Source organism: Tachypleus tridentatus, chromosome 7, assembly GCF_004210375.1.
Source record: "Tachypleus tridentatus isolate NWPU-2018 chromosome 7, ASM421037v1, whole genome shotgun sequence".
NCBI lineage: Eukaryota > Metazoa > Arthropoda > Merostomata > Xiphosura > Limulidae > Tachypleus > Tachypleus tridentatus.
The window spans coordinates 136,661,790-136,682,211 of NC_134831.1; the positions used below are offsets into that span (position 1 = coordinate 136,661,790).

The window sequence follows — 20,422 nt, forward strand, 5'->3', positions numbered from 1 at the left end:
AAAAGGACATTTTGTCCCTTCTCAACAACCGTAAAAAAGGACATTTTGTCCCTTCTCAACAACCGTAAAAAAGGACATTTTGTCCCTTCTCAACAACCGTAAAAAAGGACATTTTGTCCCTTCTCAACAACCGTAAAAAAGGACATTTTGTCCCTTCTCAACAACCGTAAAGAAGGACATTTTGTCCCTTCTCAACAACCGTAAAGAAGGACATTTTGTCCCTTCTCAACAACCGTAAAGAAGGACATTTTGTCCCTTCTCAACAACCGTAAAGAAGGACATTTTGTCCCTTCTCAACAACCGTAAAGAAGGACATTTTGTCCCTTCTCAACAACCGTAAAGAAGGACATTTTGTCCTTCTCAACAACCGTAAAAGGACATTTTGTCCCTTCTCAACAACCGTAAAAAGGACATTTTGTCCCTTCTCAACAACCGTAAAGAAGGACATTTTGTCCCTTCTCAACAACCGTAAAAGGACATTTTGTCCCTTCTCAACAACCGTAAAAAGGACATTTTGTCCCTTCTCAACAACCGTAAAAAAGGACATTTTGTCCCTTCTCAACAACCGTAAAAAAGGACATTTTGTCCCTTCTCAACAACCGTAAAAAAGGACATTTTGTCCCTTCTCAACAACCGTAAAAAAGGACATTTTGTCCCTTCTCAACAACCGTAAAAAAGGACATTTTGTCCCTTCTCAACAACCGTAAAAGGACATTTTGTCCCTTCTCAACAACCGTAAAAGGGACATTTTGTCCCTTCTCAACAACCGTAAAGAAGGACATTTTGTCCCTTCTCAACAACCGTAAAGAAGGACATTTTGTCCTTCTCAACAACCGTAAAAGGACATTTTGTCCCTTCTCAACAACCGTAAAGAAGGACATTTTGTCCCTTCTCAACAACCGTAAAGAAGGACATTTTGTCCCTTCTCAACAACCGTAAAGGGACATTTTGTCCCTTCTCAACAACCGTAAAAAAGGACATTTTGTCCCTTCTCAACAACCGTAAAAAAGGACATTTTGTCCCTTCTCAACAACCGTAAAAAAGGACATTTTGTCCCTTCTCAACAACCGTAAAAAAGGACATTTTGTCCCTTCTCAACAACCGTAAGAAGGACATTTTGTCCTTCTCAACAACCGTAAAGAAGGACATTTTGTCCCTTCTCAACAACCGTAAAGAAGGACATTTTGTCCCTTCTCAACAACCGTAAAGAAGGACATTTTGTCCCTTCTCAACAACCGTAAAGAAGGACATTTTGTCCCTTCTCAACAACCGTAAAGAAGGACATTTTGTCCCTTCTCAACAACCGTAAAGAAGGACATTTTGTCCCTTCTCAACAACCGTAAAGAAGGACATTTTGTCCCTTCTCAACAACCGTAAAGAAGGACATTTTGTCCCTTCTCAACAACCGTAAAGAAGGACATTTTGTCCCTTCTCAACAACCGTAAAGGGACATTTTGTCCCTTCTCAACAACCGTAAAGAAGGACATTTTGTCCCTTCTCAACAACCGTAAAGAAGGACATTTTGTCCCTTCTCAACAACCGTAAAGAAGGACATTTTGTCCCTTCTCAACAACCGTAAGAAGGACATTTTGTCCCTTCTCAACAACCGTAAAGAAGGACATTTTGTCCCTTCTCAACAACCGTAAAGAAGGACATTTTGTCCCTTCTCAACAACCGTAAAGAAGGACATTTTGTCCCTTCTCAACAACCGTAAAGAAGGACATTTTGTCCCTTCTCAACAACCGTAAAAAAGGACATTTTGTCCCTTCTCAACAACCGTAAAAAAGGACATTTTGTCCCTTCTCAACAACCGTAAAAAAGGACATTTTGTCCCTTCTCAACAACCGTAAAGAAGGACATTTTGTCCCTTCTCAACAACCGTAAAGAAGGACATTTTGTCCCTTCTCAACAACCGTAAAGAAGGACATTTTGTCCTTCGTTACAGTGGCAGACCAGAATTCCCAACACTGAAGATTATTCAAAAAACAACATGCAGGGCCTCATGTATTGTGAAGATCTAAAAAAGTTTCAATATGGTAGTTGTGTCTAGATGAACAATATTTATGCCAACCTACTAACAGCTTCAAGTTCAGATTCTAGATAAAGATCAGAAATTTTAATAAACCTCTCAATAACCAACATGTGCTCTATTCTTAATGTCACCATATAGTACAAGTTTCTCTGTTACACATATTAACAGTTGTTAATCTGTAATCTTGTATATTACCATGCAAAACATAAACAGTAAGCATTTTATACATGTTTAGAACTAGAAAACATGTTCCTTAAACTGATAAAACCCCTAACCCCCTAAAAGTCAAGTAGAAAGTCATGTACCTTTCACTAAACCCCCTATTTCAAGCTGTCCTATCTTCCACAGTTGTTATACATCACGTCTATAAAGGTTTGAGAGTATTTTAAACTAAAAGGAGTTTACTTACAATGAAATTTACCAAGTCTTAAACAATTCTTCAAGCAGCACACTTGGTTTTTTTTGAGTATACAATAGTGCCATGGCTTGAAGTTATTGTTTGACACAAGAATTAGTGTTGTTAATATGAAACTTAATGGTCAATGGTTGTTTAAGGGATTGTTTATAAAGTTAAAGTTGATAACAATTGCACAAATGTGTTTACAATAACATCTCCATGACTTGCATACAGTCAAGAAATGTTCCAAGATTTAGATTCAAAACCATTCATAAAAGAGTTTAAAATCAGTGCATCTGATTCGGTCTTCCTATCAAAGACTCATTTTCAGTTACTGTGTAGTTTACTAGTGTTCCAATTGTGCTGCTTTCTGAAAGAGGATTTTTATCCTATTTAGTTAAGTCAGCTCTTAAATCATATATATATATATATATATATATATATATATATATATATATATAGTCAAAATAATTTAAAACCTGAGACTAGAATAAAGTTGTTGTTTCAAGCATTTATTAGATATCCTTTACAATCGATGTCAGTTTCACATAACTAGTTTGATTTGTTCCTAGTTTATTATAATTATTAGTTGCAACATTAAAACATGTTTAAAGAAAAGAACATTTAAAATAAGTAACCTACAAAGTTAGATATTAAAGACTTTCTTTTGGGGGAAAGGAATAACCGGACTATGTACAAACTGCTGAACTTATAAAAACATTTCTGAATATTAAGCATTTCTAAACAAGTTCTAGGAATTTCATTTTATTAGTAATTACCATAATACATTAAGTGGTTGTTGGTTGTATAAAAGTTCAATAAATAAGATCAATTCTTGCAACATTTAGTGAAACAGATGTAAAAGTCTTTAATTTAAAAAAAGACTGACCTAGTTCTGAATTAAATTTCCAATACCAAAATAAAGTAGCCATGTTATAATTCACTAAAGTAGGTAGGTTTTACTAGTCTTTAAATTCAAAAGAAACAAATTAGTTTTAATATAAATAGCAATTAAATTTTAAAAAAAAAAAAAGTATGAAAAGTTAAAAATTCCTGGAGCTTTCCTAACATTCTTGGAAAAATTGAGGTACAAAAGAAAAGCTTAAACATTGTGTTCATTCATACTTATGAACTAGAATGTGGTACTGACAGATGAACTTAACTTCACAAAAGGAAATGGGAAGCCCACCTTCTCTCTCACACACTGCAGTTTTCTATTTAAGGCACAAAACTTATCACCCATGCTTAACATGGAATTTTAATTTTGTGAGCCATTAATGGCATTGTCAAGTTTCTGTTTGATATTTTCAAATGAGTCAGCACCCAAGTAATCAATTTGACCCCTTTCCCAGGCAAACTGCCGAGCATGAGATCCTCCAAGAGCCAACTCGTATGGGGAAGCTGCTCCCTCTTCCTGTCTATCACTGGAAACAGATATTTTTGACAGCTGGCCTGCTAGTCCAGTCTAAAACATTAATAAAGATGTTAGAAGGAACTTTAGAAATAGTGACAAATTACTGCTGCTGCAACAAGTTGTTTCACTTAAATATAAGGGAAAAGTATCAAAAAATAAGTTTTATTGATTTAAAGTTACTGAAAATATTACCTTCATTAGTCATTAACCAAGTGTTATAACAAAGTAAATTACACTAAACTTAGTAAGAAGATGAATTCACATTCAAGGCATCAGAAAACTAAAGCTTTAGTACAATTTAACCGACCTCAAAATAATTTAACTTTTACCTTTACTATGATTATATAGCAATTATTAATTAAAGCAAATTATGCATCACCTTAGGATTTGCAACTCCCTGCTGTAAGGAAATAATGGCTTAAATTATGACACCAATTGACTGTTGGTTTGTTCTTCACTGCTAAGCACCAATATTCTTCCTATAAATTCTTTGAATTATAGGAGAAACCAAACAATGAAGAAACAGTTCTAATATAATTCAAAGATTGTGGTAAAAATGAAAATTAATACTATTCAATAGGAAGAGTTAAAAGTTAAACAGACACCAAGGAAACCAAAATACAGCTTCCTTCACTGTCAATAAAAAGTCAGCATCTATAGTGGAGTTAGACTTGCCTATAAAGGCAAGCAAATTTCTTAAATTATATTTCAAGCAAGTAAGAATTACAGTTCATTTCCTCTCGCACAATATTGTATCAACTCCCAAGCTTGATAATTACATAACATATAATTAAGTACTTGGACTGACAGTGGAGTTAGATTTATTAAAGAAATAGTTGAAAATAATTTAATGTTGCTTACAAAGGATTATGTTCATAGTGCTTACTCAACCATGACAGTAAATAGAGTGAATCTTGCAGGAATAGCTACAAGTCTTCCAAGCTCAATAACATTTAAAATATTACGGAAGTAAGAACGAGTCAATTTCACACAGTAAGAACCAAGTATGATTAAGCAATTAAAAGAACTTACACATTCTGGTTGGAGGTTAGGATGAACAAGCTGAATAAAAAGGTGCCACCAGTACTGAAGATGTTCTTTGACATGTTGGCACTCACTACCAGTCTCTACATTTCCTGTGGAGGGATTGTAATTGTACTGCCATGGTTTCATTGCACCTAAGAAGTGAACAATTTTGACACCTTTGCCAAACCTAGGAATATGTCAAGAAAGAAAACAGCACAATTGTCATACAAGCCAGAAAAAAACTAAATGAAGTTATTATAAACTGAAAATGGTATCAAGTTAATGCTTAAGTAAAGATTTGTATAGAATAACGACAGTTCTCTACAAATGTTAAGTATGAAAATACTTAACCCATTCCTTCATGAAGTTAAGATAATTAGCAAAAACACAGGAACAACTGCTGTGTATTTTATGTGCAATTTCTTTCCAATACATTTTAAATTAAGTAGACTTAAGATACATTTACTATCAAAATTAATTTCTATCTACAAAAATATTGAATAAGTTTAAAATTAGAGTTTTGTTTTATAGATCTCTGGTTAAGTGGCATTTGTAGTAAGTGAACTACTGAATTGTTTGAGTGTTCAAAGTTAAAACAGTGCCTGAGATAACACTTATTAAAAGTGTATCATGAGAAGTATCTTAAGTATTTAAGAATGAAAAGAAAATTGAAAGTGTTGATGGATCATTTAATATGAAAAATGATGGGAACAGAGGACAAGTTCAGGTTATGTAAGAGTTATTTCCTAACAGGGTATTATGGAAGCAGTATATTTAATTGAAAGCTTGATAGTTAATAGACTGGTTTTAAAATTTAATTTGTGGCCATAGTTTAGAGAATGAGGCAACCAAGGTAGACCACGAAGTAATTAAATATTAAGAACAAATTCAAGTCTGAAATAATTGAGCACAAGCTAGAAGTTACACTAGCTCTTAGCAATAATAGATTTCAACCAAGCCTTTCATAAAAGTTAAAATTATTGCAGAAGATGACTAACTGAGTGATTAATTTTAAAAACAATTAAATAATCAAATGGGAAGGTTAAAAGTTTTAGGAATTCATCAATAAGAGTATAAAATTTCATAGTATAGCAATGAGTTAGTGCAATAAGTGATACCTAAATATAATTCAAGTATTAAAATTCATAATCATTGAATATTGTTTTACAGAAATAAAATGCAAAGTAGTAGAAAAACACTTACTGCTTATATGCAGGTAAGTAAGTATAACTAGCATTTGAATTCATGTTGTAAATGAATGAAAGATGGAAAGAAATGTCTTTTGTGCTCCAATCTCTAAAGAACATATTTAGCAGTCCTTGGTCACCACCTGCAATTAAACATTCAGCTGATACATCTGGTATGACAATCATGATTACCAAGTATAATGACTTTCACAGTAAGCCAGACATTTTACTAGTTATGCATTTAATTGAAAAATAGTTATATTCATTTGATTAAGACTAAAATAATCCTCAAAAATAACATTGAACCTTTATCATCTTTATCCCACCCACATTTGTTATTTACCTTTTTGTACATTTACTTAACTACTGTGATAGCAAAAATATTCTATGGATAAAATGTTGGAAGGGTACTTATGTAAAATTCAGAAAATGTAGTAAAACTAAATTTATAAAATAACTACTTAAGAGAAAACAGCAAGATAAAGATTAGCTTTAAAATAATTTAATTTAGAAGAGTTAAAAAAAAACACTTAGTTACAATTAAAATCAAACAAAATTGGAAAGTTTGTCATTTTATGCATGTAGAAACTACAGGTACAAACATGCAAGTTGTCTTCCACCTGATACAGGTACAAGATCAAGTATTTAGTTTAAGAGCTACATTTTATAGACTATTTACAACCATTCTTTACTAATAATGTAGTAAGTATAAAAAAAAACAACAGAAGTTTAGAAAATAAAACAAAATGTCTTCTATTTTACTGTCATTGCTCACCATCAATAAAAAAAAACATTTAAATACATGCCATTCAGAGAAGACTTAGATTTTATATCTAATAACCAATAACTTTACTTTTAAGTAAAGCTTGTCACAAGTTTATGTACTTTAAATGCTTACTAACAGTCAGGCTTAAACCAAAATTTAAGGACAAGGGATCTTTTGGGTCCATCTAATATGTCCCATCCACTTAGGAGCTTTAAAATGTTTGAATAAAAGTTGACTTAACTTTAAGCTGATGGTAGTACCTCAAGAAATAGATTAAAGATCATATTACAGTATCAATGTACCTAATATTCAAGTGTAGTTTAGAATAAGGTATGGTCAAATCAAATAAAACAAATGAAAGGAAACTTCAGTTTGCAGATGTTTCACCTGGGAGGTTGGTAGAGCATACCTGAGGTAGGCCATTTTTCCCATCCAGTGAAAGTAATTTAAGTTGTGGTCTAAAGTTTATTTTAACAGAAGAAATACCAAAATTTAAGAGGTAGTTCAGTGAACAAAAACTTAAGTGAATATGTTTTAAAGCTACAATTATGCATTAAATTCTTGGATACCAATGAAATTGAACTTTAATAACAATGTTTACAGCTAGACTGCAAATGTCAAATTAAAAGTTTGGAAACATGTTAACACTTATTTAATAACTGAAGCTTAAATTTAAGTCAAATATTTCAATTATTGTAGTACAAAATTTCAAAGCTTGCCACTAATGGAGAGGAGACGTACAAATTACAATTGTGGTTTAAGTTAGTCTATAGAAAAAATCTGCAAAACTTTACCATCAAAGCTTCCCTGTTCAACAGCAAACTTAACAAGGGCTTTGTAAGTTTCATTGGAAGGGTGGAACACAAACACTCCAGAATTGAAGCAGTCTGGCCAGCCCACATCTGCTACTGCTGAGAGTTCATTTTTATCAAAGAGTTCATCACAATTGGATAGCACCTAATAAAGCATATTTTCTTAGTTACATAAAAATAGGACAAATGCAACATAAAGTAAGACTGTTACAGAAGTATTTTGTTTATCAAGTTGAAGTCTTAATTAACACCAACTATAAAAAGTACCTTTCATATAAAAGTGCTTAAACATTGTAAAAAAAAAAAAAAGAAAATCAATTGCATAAAGGATGTTTACCTGAACTTTTACTAAAAATATTTTAGCAAAGTTACCCTATAAATCCACTACCTCAAATACGAGTACATAAAATGTTCATATCAAACGTAATAAAAAGTAAATTGCAGATGTATTTAAGTGTAATAATTTTGCTTTAAATAAGGCATAAATGTTTTCATTGAAGTCTTCAGAATCACAGATGTTTATTAAACAAGTAAAAAAATTGTTTAAACCCTTACCAAAGTGTCAGCATCCAAGAAAACACATTTTGTAAACTGTGTTAGCCTCCAGCAATTGAGTTTTGTGAATGTAATGCCTAGTTCAGGTCGAGTTAATAGGGTCAGGTTTTCTTCATCTTTACTGTCCATTACATTCACTTCTTTTATGAGATCAAAAACACTAGCCAGCAGAGACCTGCATAAAATTGTTATTCATTTACCATACAATTCCAAAAATGATTCAGATACCTTGAGTGGTGAACCTAACAGGAAAATTCCATTGTTAGGTTGATTATATCCTATTAAGTAATTAAAGGATTGTAAGAATTCACATTACAAGTAAGACAAGCTGTCATGTTAAATAACCTTCAATTTATTGTTTAAGTTTCAGACTGATGAAGTTACTATTCATGTAGTAGGTAAGTCCATACAGGCTAATGTAGCAGTTAGTACTTGGGCAAAAAGTAATGAAAATCTTAACTAGGTAAACAGCAAAGGCAAGCTTAATCATTAAAGCTCTGGTACATGGAAACCAGCCAATCACAGTAGACTGTCATGATCTAAACACAAGTATCAATCACAAATCAAACATGGAACTGCTTTCAAATCAAGAGCAGTTCAGACATTTAGACTGAGCAGGCTATCAGTGATAAGTAAAATTATACGTGTAATTTTAGGTTAAAGCCTTATGAATAATTAAGGTGTTTTCAAATAGGATACTTTGATAGTTTAGTCATGTTTTTAGTGACTAAACTTCAGGTACTGGGTATTTTAAAATTTAAGAGCCTTACTACATCATTACTGTTCCATGTTTATCATTATGCTCTAAATATTCTTACAACAGACTTGCAATTTAATTTCCATAGAGCTTTTGCAGTAGGAAGGCATAGCCTGAGCACACATATTATAATCCAGAGAAACAGTATTTGCATGAAACAAAAGAACACTTTCCAACTATTTAAGCAGCAAGACTACTTCAAATGTAGTGGAAGCAACTTGAACATTTAACTTATATTACTGCTGAGTGGTGTATATGGGTTTTATTCATAGATTCTCATTATAAGACACTAGATATTTACTATGGCTGGGTTTCAGCTTTCTGTAGATCTTTCTGGATAATCCTCATGTTAAGTAATTTTCCAGGATAGGGATAGCTTTAAGTCCCCAATCTGAAAATTATGATTAAAGTATGAATGTTTAACATACCCTTTCTGTAGGTTTTAGTGACTTTACACCAGTATCAAAAACGTGTAATTCTGATGCATTGTTCTCCTGCAGTTCCATTGGCCTTAGTTATGTATTTTAACTTGCATATTCAGAGGTTTTAATACAACTTAAATCTTCATAAAGTTTAATTTAAACATTCTATGTAAAGTTCTTATATCAAAATTTAAGTCCTACTAAATGTTTACAAGATGTTAACAGATTTTCCTTAAGAAAGAAAACTTAAGTATTTCACTTTGTTAGCAAAAGTAATATTTACCTCATGTGTGTGGTTACTGCAGAAGTAATAAGAACTACCAATCTTCTAGACGTTTTGACTTTCCTTAAGGAGTGAGCAAGAACCAAAGCACCAAGGCAATAGGTGTCATTAGTAGCCAAGGTAACAAATGCTTGATCTTCCACTAGAAATAAAGTAGAATTAGGATATTAAGTAGAAGTTATTTCAGTAAGCCACATTTCAAAGTGAAATTTAAATTTTACATTCATGGACACTCAGATCTGTTTAAGGAAGGACATGTATAGGAGCTCAGCTGTAAGTGAAAGCTGAAAAGAGTTGTGTGCTTAAAAAACAAGTTAGGTTTAATAACTATTACTATAATTAGTTTAATTACAATGAAATTTATATCAATATGTGGAATTTTATGAAATGTAAAGGGCAGATTTCCCTCTTAGTCCTTCCTTCATATGCACATGTTTACATTGGCGTGTCAGTACATTTGGACAAGTACTACCATATTCTGAACATAGAAATATTTTAATGTCAATAAATATTTAGGCATAATACAAACATAACCAAATTAATTTATTCCAAATAGATTTACAAGTCAAAATCTGAAACTTCAGACCCTTAAGTCAATTTATGTGCATGGGCACATATATTCTAAGATTGTTTTAAACATGTGTAAATAATCAGGCAAACTGAAGTTCAGTAGTATGTACATGGAGGAAGAATCAACAAACCCCATATTTTGGTGGATGTAAGCAAGCTGTTTATATCAAGGCACAGTAATGTGGTGAAGACAACCTGTAAGGCAGTTCTCAGTGATAAGATTACTTTCTACAGATTTGAATGTGATAATCCAGCTTCATTGTCAGGGTGAGTTAGACTTATTTCAAAAGTTGTGGTAAACTATCAAGAAATGAAAGTCCAAGTTTTTTTTTTTTTTTTTTACTGGAATTGAAGGTACAAATATGACAGACTTAAGTAACTTTCAAACATTTGGTATACTGTTTCTTACAACCCAAAATTGTTAAGTTTGATCTAACTAAGCTGCAAGTGCAAAGTTAAACAAAAACTACTCAAATTTCACTTAGATGTTTTGTACACAGATATGCAAACTATCAAGTTAAATGTTTATGGTAACTTCACTTAACATTAAGTGTGGAGCATTTGGTATGATTCAGATTAAAAACAATTCAAAGTAGCAAACTAAAGAATAAAAGAACATTCAGCTACAAGTATTGGTGAAGCCAAGCAAGTCAGAATAACAGATTGACTGTCAAGTTCTTAAAGTCCTGTGGGTGAATTTGCCAACTTAAGCACAAGTTACTAAATTTATGAAGTTATCCTAATCAAAGAGCATGTAGCATCACTTCATTAAAGCTTCAAATCACTAATTGGTATGGCTTGATTTGGCTGTATAAAAACATATACAGATACAAGAAACTGTTCATTCAGATTCCATGGTATTACTATGAAAGAAGTTAAGACCATTTGAGACATGAAAAACCACCACATCTTAAAGAATTGGGGTGGTTCTGTAAAGTATAGGTTGTTTTGAGTAGCAAGGTTGCTATTGTAAAGCTAATGTTGGTTAACAGCAACTAAGATCTAGTTGATGAGGATTCATTGGTATGTGCTAGTAAGTCATGACATACAAGTCAAAGAAAAAAAGAAAAAAAAAGTCATGTTATGCCTGAAAAAAGGTGCAGCCAAGAATAAGGGATTGAGTATGCAACTTAAAAGGAATGAAAGTTTGGTGGACAAACTAACTACATTTATAGCATTGATAAGGATTTTACAGCAAATGTATTCAGACCATGTTTTTGTTCAATATCTTGAAAGATAAGTAAAACTAAAGATCACCAAATTAGCATCTTTCACTCTTTTCCCACATCCAAAGTATTTCTGATGAGATAGCAGCACAGCTGCTTATACTTTATTTTCTATATAGTTAGATTCTTTTGATGAAGATTTAACTTGAAATAGTTGCATGCAATAGTCATTGACACTTTGTAATTCAAGGTTCATAACCATATTCTTATGGTCAGATTTTTTTTTTTTTTTTTATAGGTCACGTGTTTTGGTAGTAGGTGGTGCTTTGGCAATAAATTTCAGCAATAAAAACATTCCAGAAGGATTAGTGTTATCTTGTGTTGATTGTACTTCAGTCAGTATGCACTGGCTTTTAACATCAAGTTAAGAATATTTTAGAAAGGTTTTACGTACAAACCTGGTAGCGTTTAGTTTCGTCTAATTGCCAGAAAGACTACATCCTCACATTCCAAGAATGTTTACTTTTTCAGCCCGACAGAAGACAACTTTCAAAGTAACCAGGAGACTACGTTAAGTAACAATTTCCCACTTTGTAGAAATTCGTTAGAGATGCAAGTTCTAAAATTCTCTGCGCACATAAAAAAAAAGCTGATTATGCAAGTTTACGTGCATCTTTCACTTAAGCACTGCGTGCAACTTTACTTCAGCCTTAATTAAACTAAGCTGTCTCACTATATCGGCCTATTATCTCGCTTCTAGACAACGTTGAAAGTCAAACCTTTGTCAAACATCAGCGCAAATAATCCCAAAATGATCTGAAAGTTTAGTCAAGGCAAGATGAGTATTTGACTTTCACATAACTCACATCGTTTTGAAGTTTAGAGAAAATAGATTTATTCGAATAATTTACGAAGCTATACCTAAAAACAGTTTATCTCAACAGTATTTAACAGATGAAGACTATTAGCATTCAGTTTATAACGATTTGATTTTATATACATCTTATCTCGCTTGTTGGGCGCCTCGAAACTAAACATTTTCCAACTTCAAGGAAGTCTGGTATATGATAGTGTGTTGCATTCCCCTTAACTAGTGGTATTTCAAGCGTCATGTAGAGACTCGCATCTTTCTACCAAAACCTTGTTTGATCTCTTTCGCCTCCCTACTATTTTCGGGACATTGAAGCCTTCGCACTTGGGGCTTGGCCAAAGTCTTCAGTTTACTCGCTAAGACTTATTTGGAACCAAAGCGTCACACGTTTTATGACGCAAGGCACAGATCACGAGAATACGGCATTCCGTGTCTAGATTTTAAAATTTAGGTCAAAGTAGTTGAAAATTGTTACTTAATGAAATTTATATTAAAATTGTTATACTGAAAATATAATGCACAGAACGACAATTAAAATTTAAAGAAAACGGTCCATGTTTGTTTCTGAGAGTACTAAAGATAAAATCTAGGCTATTTTAATATTACAGAAAATCCAATAGCTAGGAGCACATGGATACGTATTACTGATAAATTAATGACTACAAACAGTTGATATACATGCATTTAGTTTAAAACTATTTTGTACGCGTATGGAAGTAAAATTACGTGAACGAGTTATACTTGTGGTAAAAGTATTACTTAAACATTTATAAGATCAGAAACAAAATATGTTACGAATGACGATTTAAAACTAGACAAGTTTTTATGCTTTAAACAGAGTAAAGTACGAACGAATGATGACAGAGAAAAAGACCAAGGTTATTGAAATTATAATTTCAACCTTCGCCATAGTCACATGAATAATGAAGCTCCACTACGCTAACACTCAAGATCAGGTTTATCTTATGGTGCCTGAACGCCGGTGGTCCCTAAATTCAAGTTACTTATAGGAGCGAAGTTCGATTTTATTATCTTAACGTCCACACTTAACGCTTTTAGATATTTTCTTCTCGTACATTAAAATTCAGCAAGTTTTAGGCAACATGGTTTTACAAGGGGGCGGATTAAAATGAGACCATTGGGGTTCTACCGCCGGCCCAAGAAAAGACCGTTACAAGGTTTACTTAGTCTAGACAAGCTTATAAGAAGCGTGGAAAAAACAAACCAGCCCCAGGCCCGTCTGACCCATAATTCGCTCTTTGGTATGGCACTCACTTTCAGCGCGAGTGGTCGTAGGTTGAACTTCTTCCTATACGCGGGAAACAAATTGAAGAAAAGCTAGTGCCTAAAGCTGTGAAGTGAAAATGTGGTGGTTAGAGTCGTTAAAATAAGACTTTAAGCAACTGCTAACTTGTTAACCTTCAACTGGTGTTGGCACAGCACTTCATGACATTAGGGAAGTACTGCCGAACTGACAAAATATGCAACATTCTAATCTACCTGTTAACAGTTTAAAAGTAAAATGTTTCACCTTTGTGAAAAACATGTTGAAATTCAATATTTTAACTTTCTGGACCATACTACGTTACTACTAAATTATGTTAGTGAAAGAAAGAATGTATAAATTAAACAAGAAATTATTGTGGTAATGTTAGAGTGAAACCACTATTCATTTGTTATTGAATACTTTTATATTTTAATTATGGCTTAGTGACTTCAAGTTCCTTTTTCTCCTAGCAGACTTGAGATTAAATTAGGTTTGACTTAAGAGGTCAAGCTTTTGATTGTAATATTGATAAAGCGAAGGTGGCGGCTTATTTTACTGTAATCCTGCCTCTACGAATTACGTACCACTGATACTGAGGAGTCTTGCTTGACTTTCCTGTTGTCTTAACGTTTGTGTTAGCGCTTTTGCTTGTAAAAAGTAATAGTTCAGATTTAATTTGTTCTTAAAATTTCATAAATCTTGTAGTTCCTGCCCTTTGGAGTTTCGAATTCTATACTGAGGGCGAAGAGGTAAATGCAAAAATAATTTAAATATCTTAAAACTTAACAGAATCATACCGCCAAAGGAACACGTTTCTGTTTTTGCATTACACTTTATAGCCTTGAACTTTTGTTACGCCACTCACTTCCTTAAACACGTATAGAATACGTTACTGAAAATAGCTAGCCATCAATGGTACCATCTTTATGCAGGCGGTATTACGGCATCAACAACGTTAAGCGCTTTGTTTTTCGTACTTTTGACGTCCAAGACAAGGCTTTTCGATGCCAATAATAGCAAATGAGAAAGCCCAAATGATAATTTTAATAGCAATTGCAAGATTGGGGGATAACGTTTAAATGACGGACGAAGCCAGACTTGTTGTACCCGTTGTTCATGTTAACAATTACCAAAACATCTTGGAAACATGGAAAATATTACAAATAAGAACCTAGTTGGTTTTTCTTACATCAAATGCTGACAAAAAACATTATGTAACATGTTGATAGAAATTTATAGCCGAGGATGAGTTACACTGCAAATCCAAAGAATCTTATGAAATGAATATCCCCGAGTTACATATTTTGTGAAGTGCCTGCATCAACGCAGAAACTTTATATACACTTGTCCAAAAATAAGCTGCAACCTACTTTATGGTTCACACCATTAGAAATATAAAACACATAACTGCCCTATAAAAGAAAATATTTACACAGCTAAAAAATTAAGCTTTTTAATTTGAAATATCTGAACCAAAAATTTAGGGAAAAATCTTAACCTTTAAGGTTTCTGGAATGCATTAAAGTCCAAGGCTACGATTTAAATATGTGAAAAGTGACGTTAAGTGTTCACCAGTATGTGGTAATCACACCAGTTAAATTACATACTAATAGGTGACGTACATCCGAGCGTCCCTGCTAGTCGTGGAGACGACAGACTAAAGGTTTCTAGTGTCAACTGAATGATATTCGGTACTACGTGTGTGGTTACTGTTTACACCTACACCTCGAAGGATAATCCTACGAAATATTAATAGAAACCCCGTAAGAGTTAAGGTTTGTTTAACCCATGAAGATAACGAGATCACTTGAAATTTATCCACGACAAACTTCGTATTTTGTTTTTATTACAGTCAGCTCTATTCCAAATATTAAGTTTTCGTAAAGATGTCTTTTCTCAATACAAGATTTAATCTGAGGAATAAGTTTCATGGGTAAAAGGTAATTTTAAAAAGGGCTAACTTCAAGTACAAAACAATGGTATGAAACTTTTCGAGACAACACAACGGTTTCATTTTGGTAGTTTTAAATAGTTTCGTTTCTAAGGAAAGGCATCTATCCACAATACAATCTAAAAGTTTTAATATGCAAGTCAAAGTTCTCTACAAAGTGGTAAAAAATACGAACACTAAATTTAGTGTATTAAATTTACACTAAGTATAACTTTGTCGCGGTTCTGAGTCCTACAAGCTTCTATAATTAAGCTATTTAGATCAATAATTAGAATTAAAAATGTTTGCTTGTGTTTACTTCAAGCACAGTAAAACCCTTTCATAGCTCTGCCAGCCCCTTTTACCTGCCGTTCTACCACTAACGTAGTTTAAGTAAGCGTGCTTTGTGTTTATAGAAACAATCTGTCAATCGGCCACGACGTAATTAAAACACTTATGAAAAAATAGTTACGCAATTCATACATTGAATTTTTAATGTAAACTTACCGTCAGTAATAAGACCATTAACCACTCCAATCTTCATTTCACTAAGAATATACAATAACTCCATATGAAAAGAAAGTCATTATAAACCTACGGTCAAAAATTAAGGGTACTTTTGGACCTTCAAGTCCGTCCCTTAAATACCAACCCTGATGAGAAAAATATACCCGCCCCCCCCCCCCCTTTACTTTTCTGAAGATCGATTACACTCCAAAGTGCTCCTCCAGTGTTAATCAGCCCTTATAGAAACATTCAGCTAGAGCTTACCCTGTACTTTACAAATCTTAAACTCGTGTTCAGTTGCCCTGATACGTTTAAAACAAAATAGGAAAAAAGGAAATTTTACTAATATCCGTTTCACTGCCGATGTTCAATATACATAGGAATGATGTAAGAATAGATTTTATCCGCAAGATATTACTCATTAGTGTAAACTTCAAAAATGTTACTTTTAATTAAAGTTCTAGTTATCAGGGAACCACAACTATGATAGGTTGTGTAGTAGCTGTACTAGTCTTTACCCTATGTACCCCCTCAGGTAGGTCTGAGCACCGAAATAACTCCGTTACTATGTAAAACAGCTGCCCTAAAGTTAGCTGTGAATATTTTTAATGACGTAACGACAAACTTAACCTACAGGAGTTAATAGCGCTACCGACAACTTATACAACTGATTTATTTAGTGAACATTTTCTAAAGAAATTTCTCAGTTTAAAGTGAAGTGAATTTCTTAAAGAAACAAAATATTTAATGTAAAAAGTTTAATTTTAAAAACATTAGAAACAGCAAAAGTGTCTTAAGTGCTTAAAATAATCGGGGTTCGGGCCCGTAGGCGCGGAAAGTTACGGCGTTTCAGTGCGACATAGATCATAGTTTTCTTTTCTGATTTTAAGACACCAAATGGAGGTCTAGAGAGACACGTGCCAGCGCCGAGCGATGCCTTTGAAGGACATTTTAAAGGTTCGTTATACAATAAAACGCATGCCAGTAACTGTTTTTATAAGAGTAGACTAGTTCTTCGGTGATCGCAAAGGAACACTGACCTCTTCCCTTATGTTCGTGGGGGGAGGGTGCTCCCATACTTCAAATGCTTATTTTCCGTGCTACTCTTATACATTCAGATATCGAACGATGGCACTAGTAATGGAGTTTAATGTGGAACGCTTTAGTTAAAGCTAAACTATTAACAATAAATCCGACTTTGCAAGTACTACAACTTTACGATATATAAAGTTAATTATTTTCCTTCCGAATTCTTTAGTTAGGAACAGTTGTTGTAACGAATAAGTAGTTCCATAACGTTTTTATCAAAGAGTGTGCCTGAGAGGGAGGTTAGGAAAATAAAATTCGTAGCGGCATGTCTGAATTTAACACCATCAATAGCAAGTTTGTGACCAATCAGTTTGTAACAACGTTCTCACTTGCATCATCAATTCTTGATATAAATTCCAGGTGAAGATACCCATAGTTTTCCTATTGTTCTTAATGTTAGTTTAAAGCACTCTTCTGGGAAAAAAGCGTCCTGCTTTTTAATCTGTGGGACAGGAAGTTCTTCCTGTGCGAAGTTTTACCGTATGTATATTCATATGGTAAATACCGAGAACTGTACAATATTGTTCCATAGTCTTTAATCGTGAAGATCTTTCTAAATAAAAAGAATATTTTCTTTAAAATTACATTTGCAAGTTTTTCGCCTACAACATTGACCCAAATTCCGCTAGCGATCAATATTTCAGGATTATTGTTACGTGTAGTAGGAAACACGTGAAAATCGAATAATTATATTGAATTATTTAGCCGACTTTAACAAGATGGAAGATATTAAAAACTGAATATAATACAAGGTGAGTTTCTGCAGAAAAAAAATTCGGCTTGCAGATTTGTTTTTATTGGATAAGCAATTGAAGTTCTACTCTTAGGCAAATAGAACGTCAATTGAATAACCGTTTATGATAATTAAACAATGTATAAAAATAAAATACCTTGTAATCTATTGAAGTTCTGTTAGAAGAAAGAGTTTAAACAGAGCTCGCGTTCTGTGAATTTGCACTGTATTGCACTCCTCTGCAGGTTTTTTCTTATGCCCGATAGAACTACAACAGAACAGAGGTCTATGTACTTCACCACCTGTTCCACGTTGTGGTATACCCACCCAACCGTTTATATAAAACGCTGGGTTTTGATTTCGCAATGCCTTAGTACTAAATACGCTAAGGAGTCAGCATTGTATTTATTTCAAGTAGTTTCAAAGCATCGATACCGATCCGCAAAAATATACCACTCGTATATCAGAATGATGTGAAAAACTCCTTGGAAGTAGCACGACTTTCATACCAATCAAACAGTCACCAAGTGTTGAGCAGAACGAGAGTAATACAATCTGAAGAGCGAAATTTAAGTTTCAGTAACGTTAAATCACCCAACATTCGACGGGCGTTTTAATATATTACTAACATACTGCTGACTTTATAACCTATGGAAGTTATAGGAGAGTTCTTACCCAACCAGTGGAAATAACAAATATTTAATATCCTTGAACTAAAAACTCTTATTTACACTCAGAGTTCACTTATTAAAAGTTAACTATTTTATTGTGGATTTAGTTAATAACAACAACAAGGGTAGCAACCAATCAAAATAAAGAGATCTTATTACTGGGAACTGGGATCTTCTTAAGAATTGACAATAACTATTTTGAAAGTTCAACCAACCACTCTCGTTTCAAACTCAAAACTGTTCGAGTTTTATTATAACAATTTCTAATCTTTTGTGATGTTTCAGTTATTTCCCAAATTTTACATTACACAATTGTAAAAGCTTATGTAATATCTTACAACGTACAATTAATTTAATTAGTAATATTATATAAAATAATGAAATACAATTTCTTCCGTTAGTCTCTACACTTCCTAAATCATGAAGAACAAATCACATTACCTGCGTTATTAACATATAATTATGTATTAATACTCTATTTACCCTAAATGTATTTATATTGAACAAGTTTCTTCTAACACTAAAATGACTCTTACCTTGCGTCATGCTGGAGAATATATCACAATAACAGGAACGTCTGACCACTAGCACACAACAATCTCTAAGTGAGTATTCTCTCAGAAACCCAACAAAATAAACCTTCCTTTGGTACCCTGTTGATCGAGGACTCCACGCTTCCGGCTGTTACTGTACTCGTGAGTTTGCGCAGAAAGACTTTTAGTACGAGGCTACCTTGCTTGCTTTATCGTGTGATCTAATCGCAAAAATTGTATGCTGTTTGGTAATTTGCTTATAAAATAATTTGTAGTATAAAACAAAACATCATTACGAAATATATGCCTGTTTATAATTGGGGAGAATAAAGATAATATTGTGTTACGTCGTTACGTCATCAAGCGCTCAATTTGAAAAATTTCCTGTAATTAATTTCCAAACACAAGGGGTGGAAAAAGGTTCGCATTGTTGCTGGTGAAGGAATATATTTCTTGTACCCCTGTTTCTGACGAAACACAATTGGTTCGTGTTTAATGATGAACTTTGATACTATCATAAATCTACAAACTAAATGAAATATATCTGATAGTTCTTATAAAAATATCAGCTTAATAAATATAACATTTGATTATTGCATATTCGCGCATAATTAAAAGTCAATAAAATGAACCATGGCTCCTCATCCTCTTTGTTTCGGGTGTTTTCAAACGTTAACTGAATTATGTACAAGAGGCATGGATAACTAAGTGAGCAACTATAGAAACTCTACACAAACGATATGTCCAAATAAAAGTATAAATTCTAAAGTAGTCATGAAATTTTGATAAATGAGCAAGACAGTGTTGTAAAATAATACCGTTTCTAAGAAGTTCTATGCGACTAAGTATAACAATAATATTACAAAGAACCCTATATGACGGATTTACTGTTATACATTTATTTTAACATCTATGTTTGTTTCAGTTTAACGTATATTTAGATATGCATATAATGTACATTGTGAAATATGTATTGCAAAAGCCCTGCCTTTTCTCTAAATTTGTAGAAGATTTGTGAGCGTGAGAATTAACTATCTCTCTGTGTGTAAAATACTAGTGATTGCTTAATTTTACAGAATCTCGCCTAATGAGTTATTATAAAAGATAGCCATCACAATACGCGGGGAGACAGTTTAATATTGTTACTTTGCGACAACTAGTATACTGTAAACCTCGGAAGCTACAGGGTGTTCGGAAAGTCACTGTGCACTTATATATTTATTAACAGACAAAACTGCACAGTGACTTTCCGAACACCCTGTATAATGGTGATTAACACTTATCAATCGGGAAGCTACATATATTTGATCAGGAACGTTTATATATTTCGAACATTAATAACCGTTTAAATTCAGTGAATTAACTTTGGAAAAGGGCATTTCGTCGGAAGAAAAAAAATCTCACGTGTGAAAAAGCCAACTAGCTTCCCGTCAA

General features: G+C 33.1%; 1 protein-coding gene across 2 annotated transcripts; it reads right to left on the reverse strand.

Annotated features, from left to right (window-relative positions):
- Positions 1–2,920: 2,920 nt before the first annotated feature.
- Gyg (glycogenin 1) lies at positions 2,921–19,160 on the reverse strand. 2 transcript variants are annotated; one of them, XM_076514191.1, is made up of 7 exons: positions 18,992–19,160; positions 9,652–9,793; positions 8,190–8,364; positions 7,617–7,779; positions 6,073–6,199; positions 4,876–5,056; positions 2,921–3,894 (listed from the first exon to the last, which is right to left on the reverse strand). In XM_076514191.1, the coding sequence occupies exons 1-7, from the start codon at positions 18,999–19,001 to the stop codon at positions 3,688–3,690; spliced, it is 1,005 nt and encodes a 334-aa protein (XP_076370306.1). In that variant the 5' UTR covers positions 19,002–19,160; the 3' UTR covers positions 2,921–3,687. The 2 variants fall into 2 exon arrangements, with proteins under 2 accessions (XP_076370306.1, XP_076370307.1); XM_076514192.1 differs by lacking the exon at positions 18,992–19,160 and adding an exon at positions 11,846–12,538.
- Between the last annotated feature and the right edge of the window lie 1,262 nt (positions 19,161–20,422).

What these genes read in the sequence shown, in the direction of transcription:
- Gyg (XM_076514191.1), bottom strand. An exon ending in TCTTGGATGCTGACACTTTG is followed by an intron (nt 7,780 to 8,189) that starts GTAAGGGTTTAA and finishes ATGCTTTATTAG; the next exon opens with GTGCTATCCAATTGTGATGA. An exon ending in TACTTACCTGCATATAAGCA is followed by an intron (nt 5,057 to 6,072) that starts GTAAGTGTTTTT and finishes ACATATTCCTAG; the next exon opens with GTTTGGCAAAGGTGTCAAAA.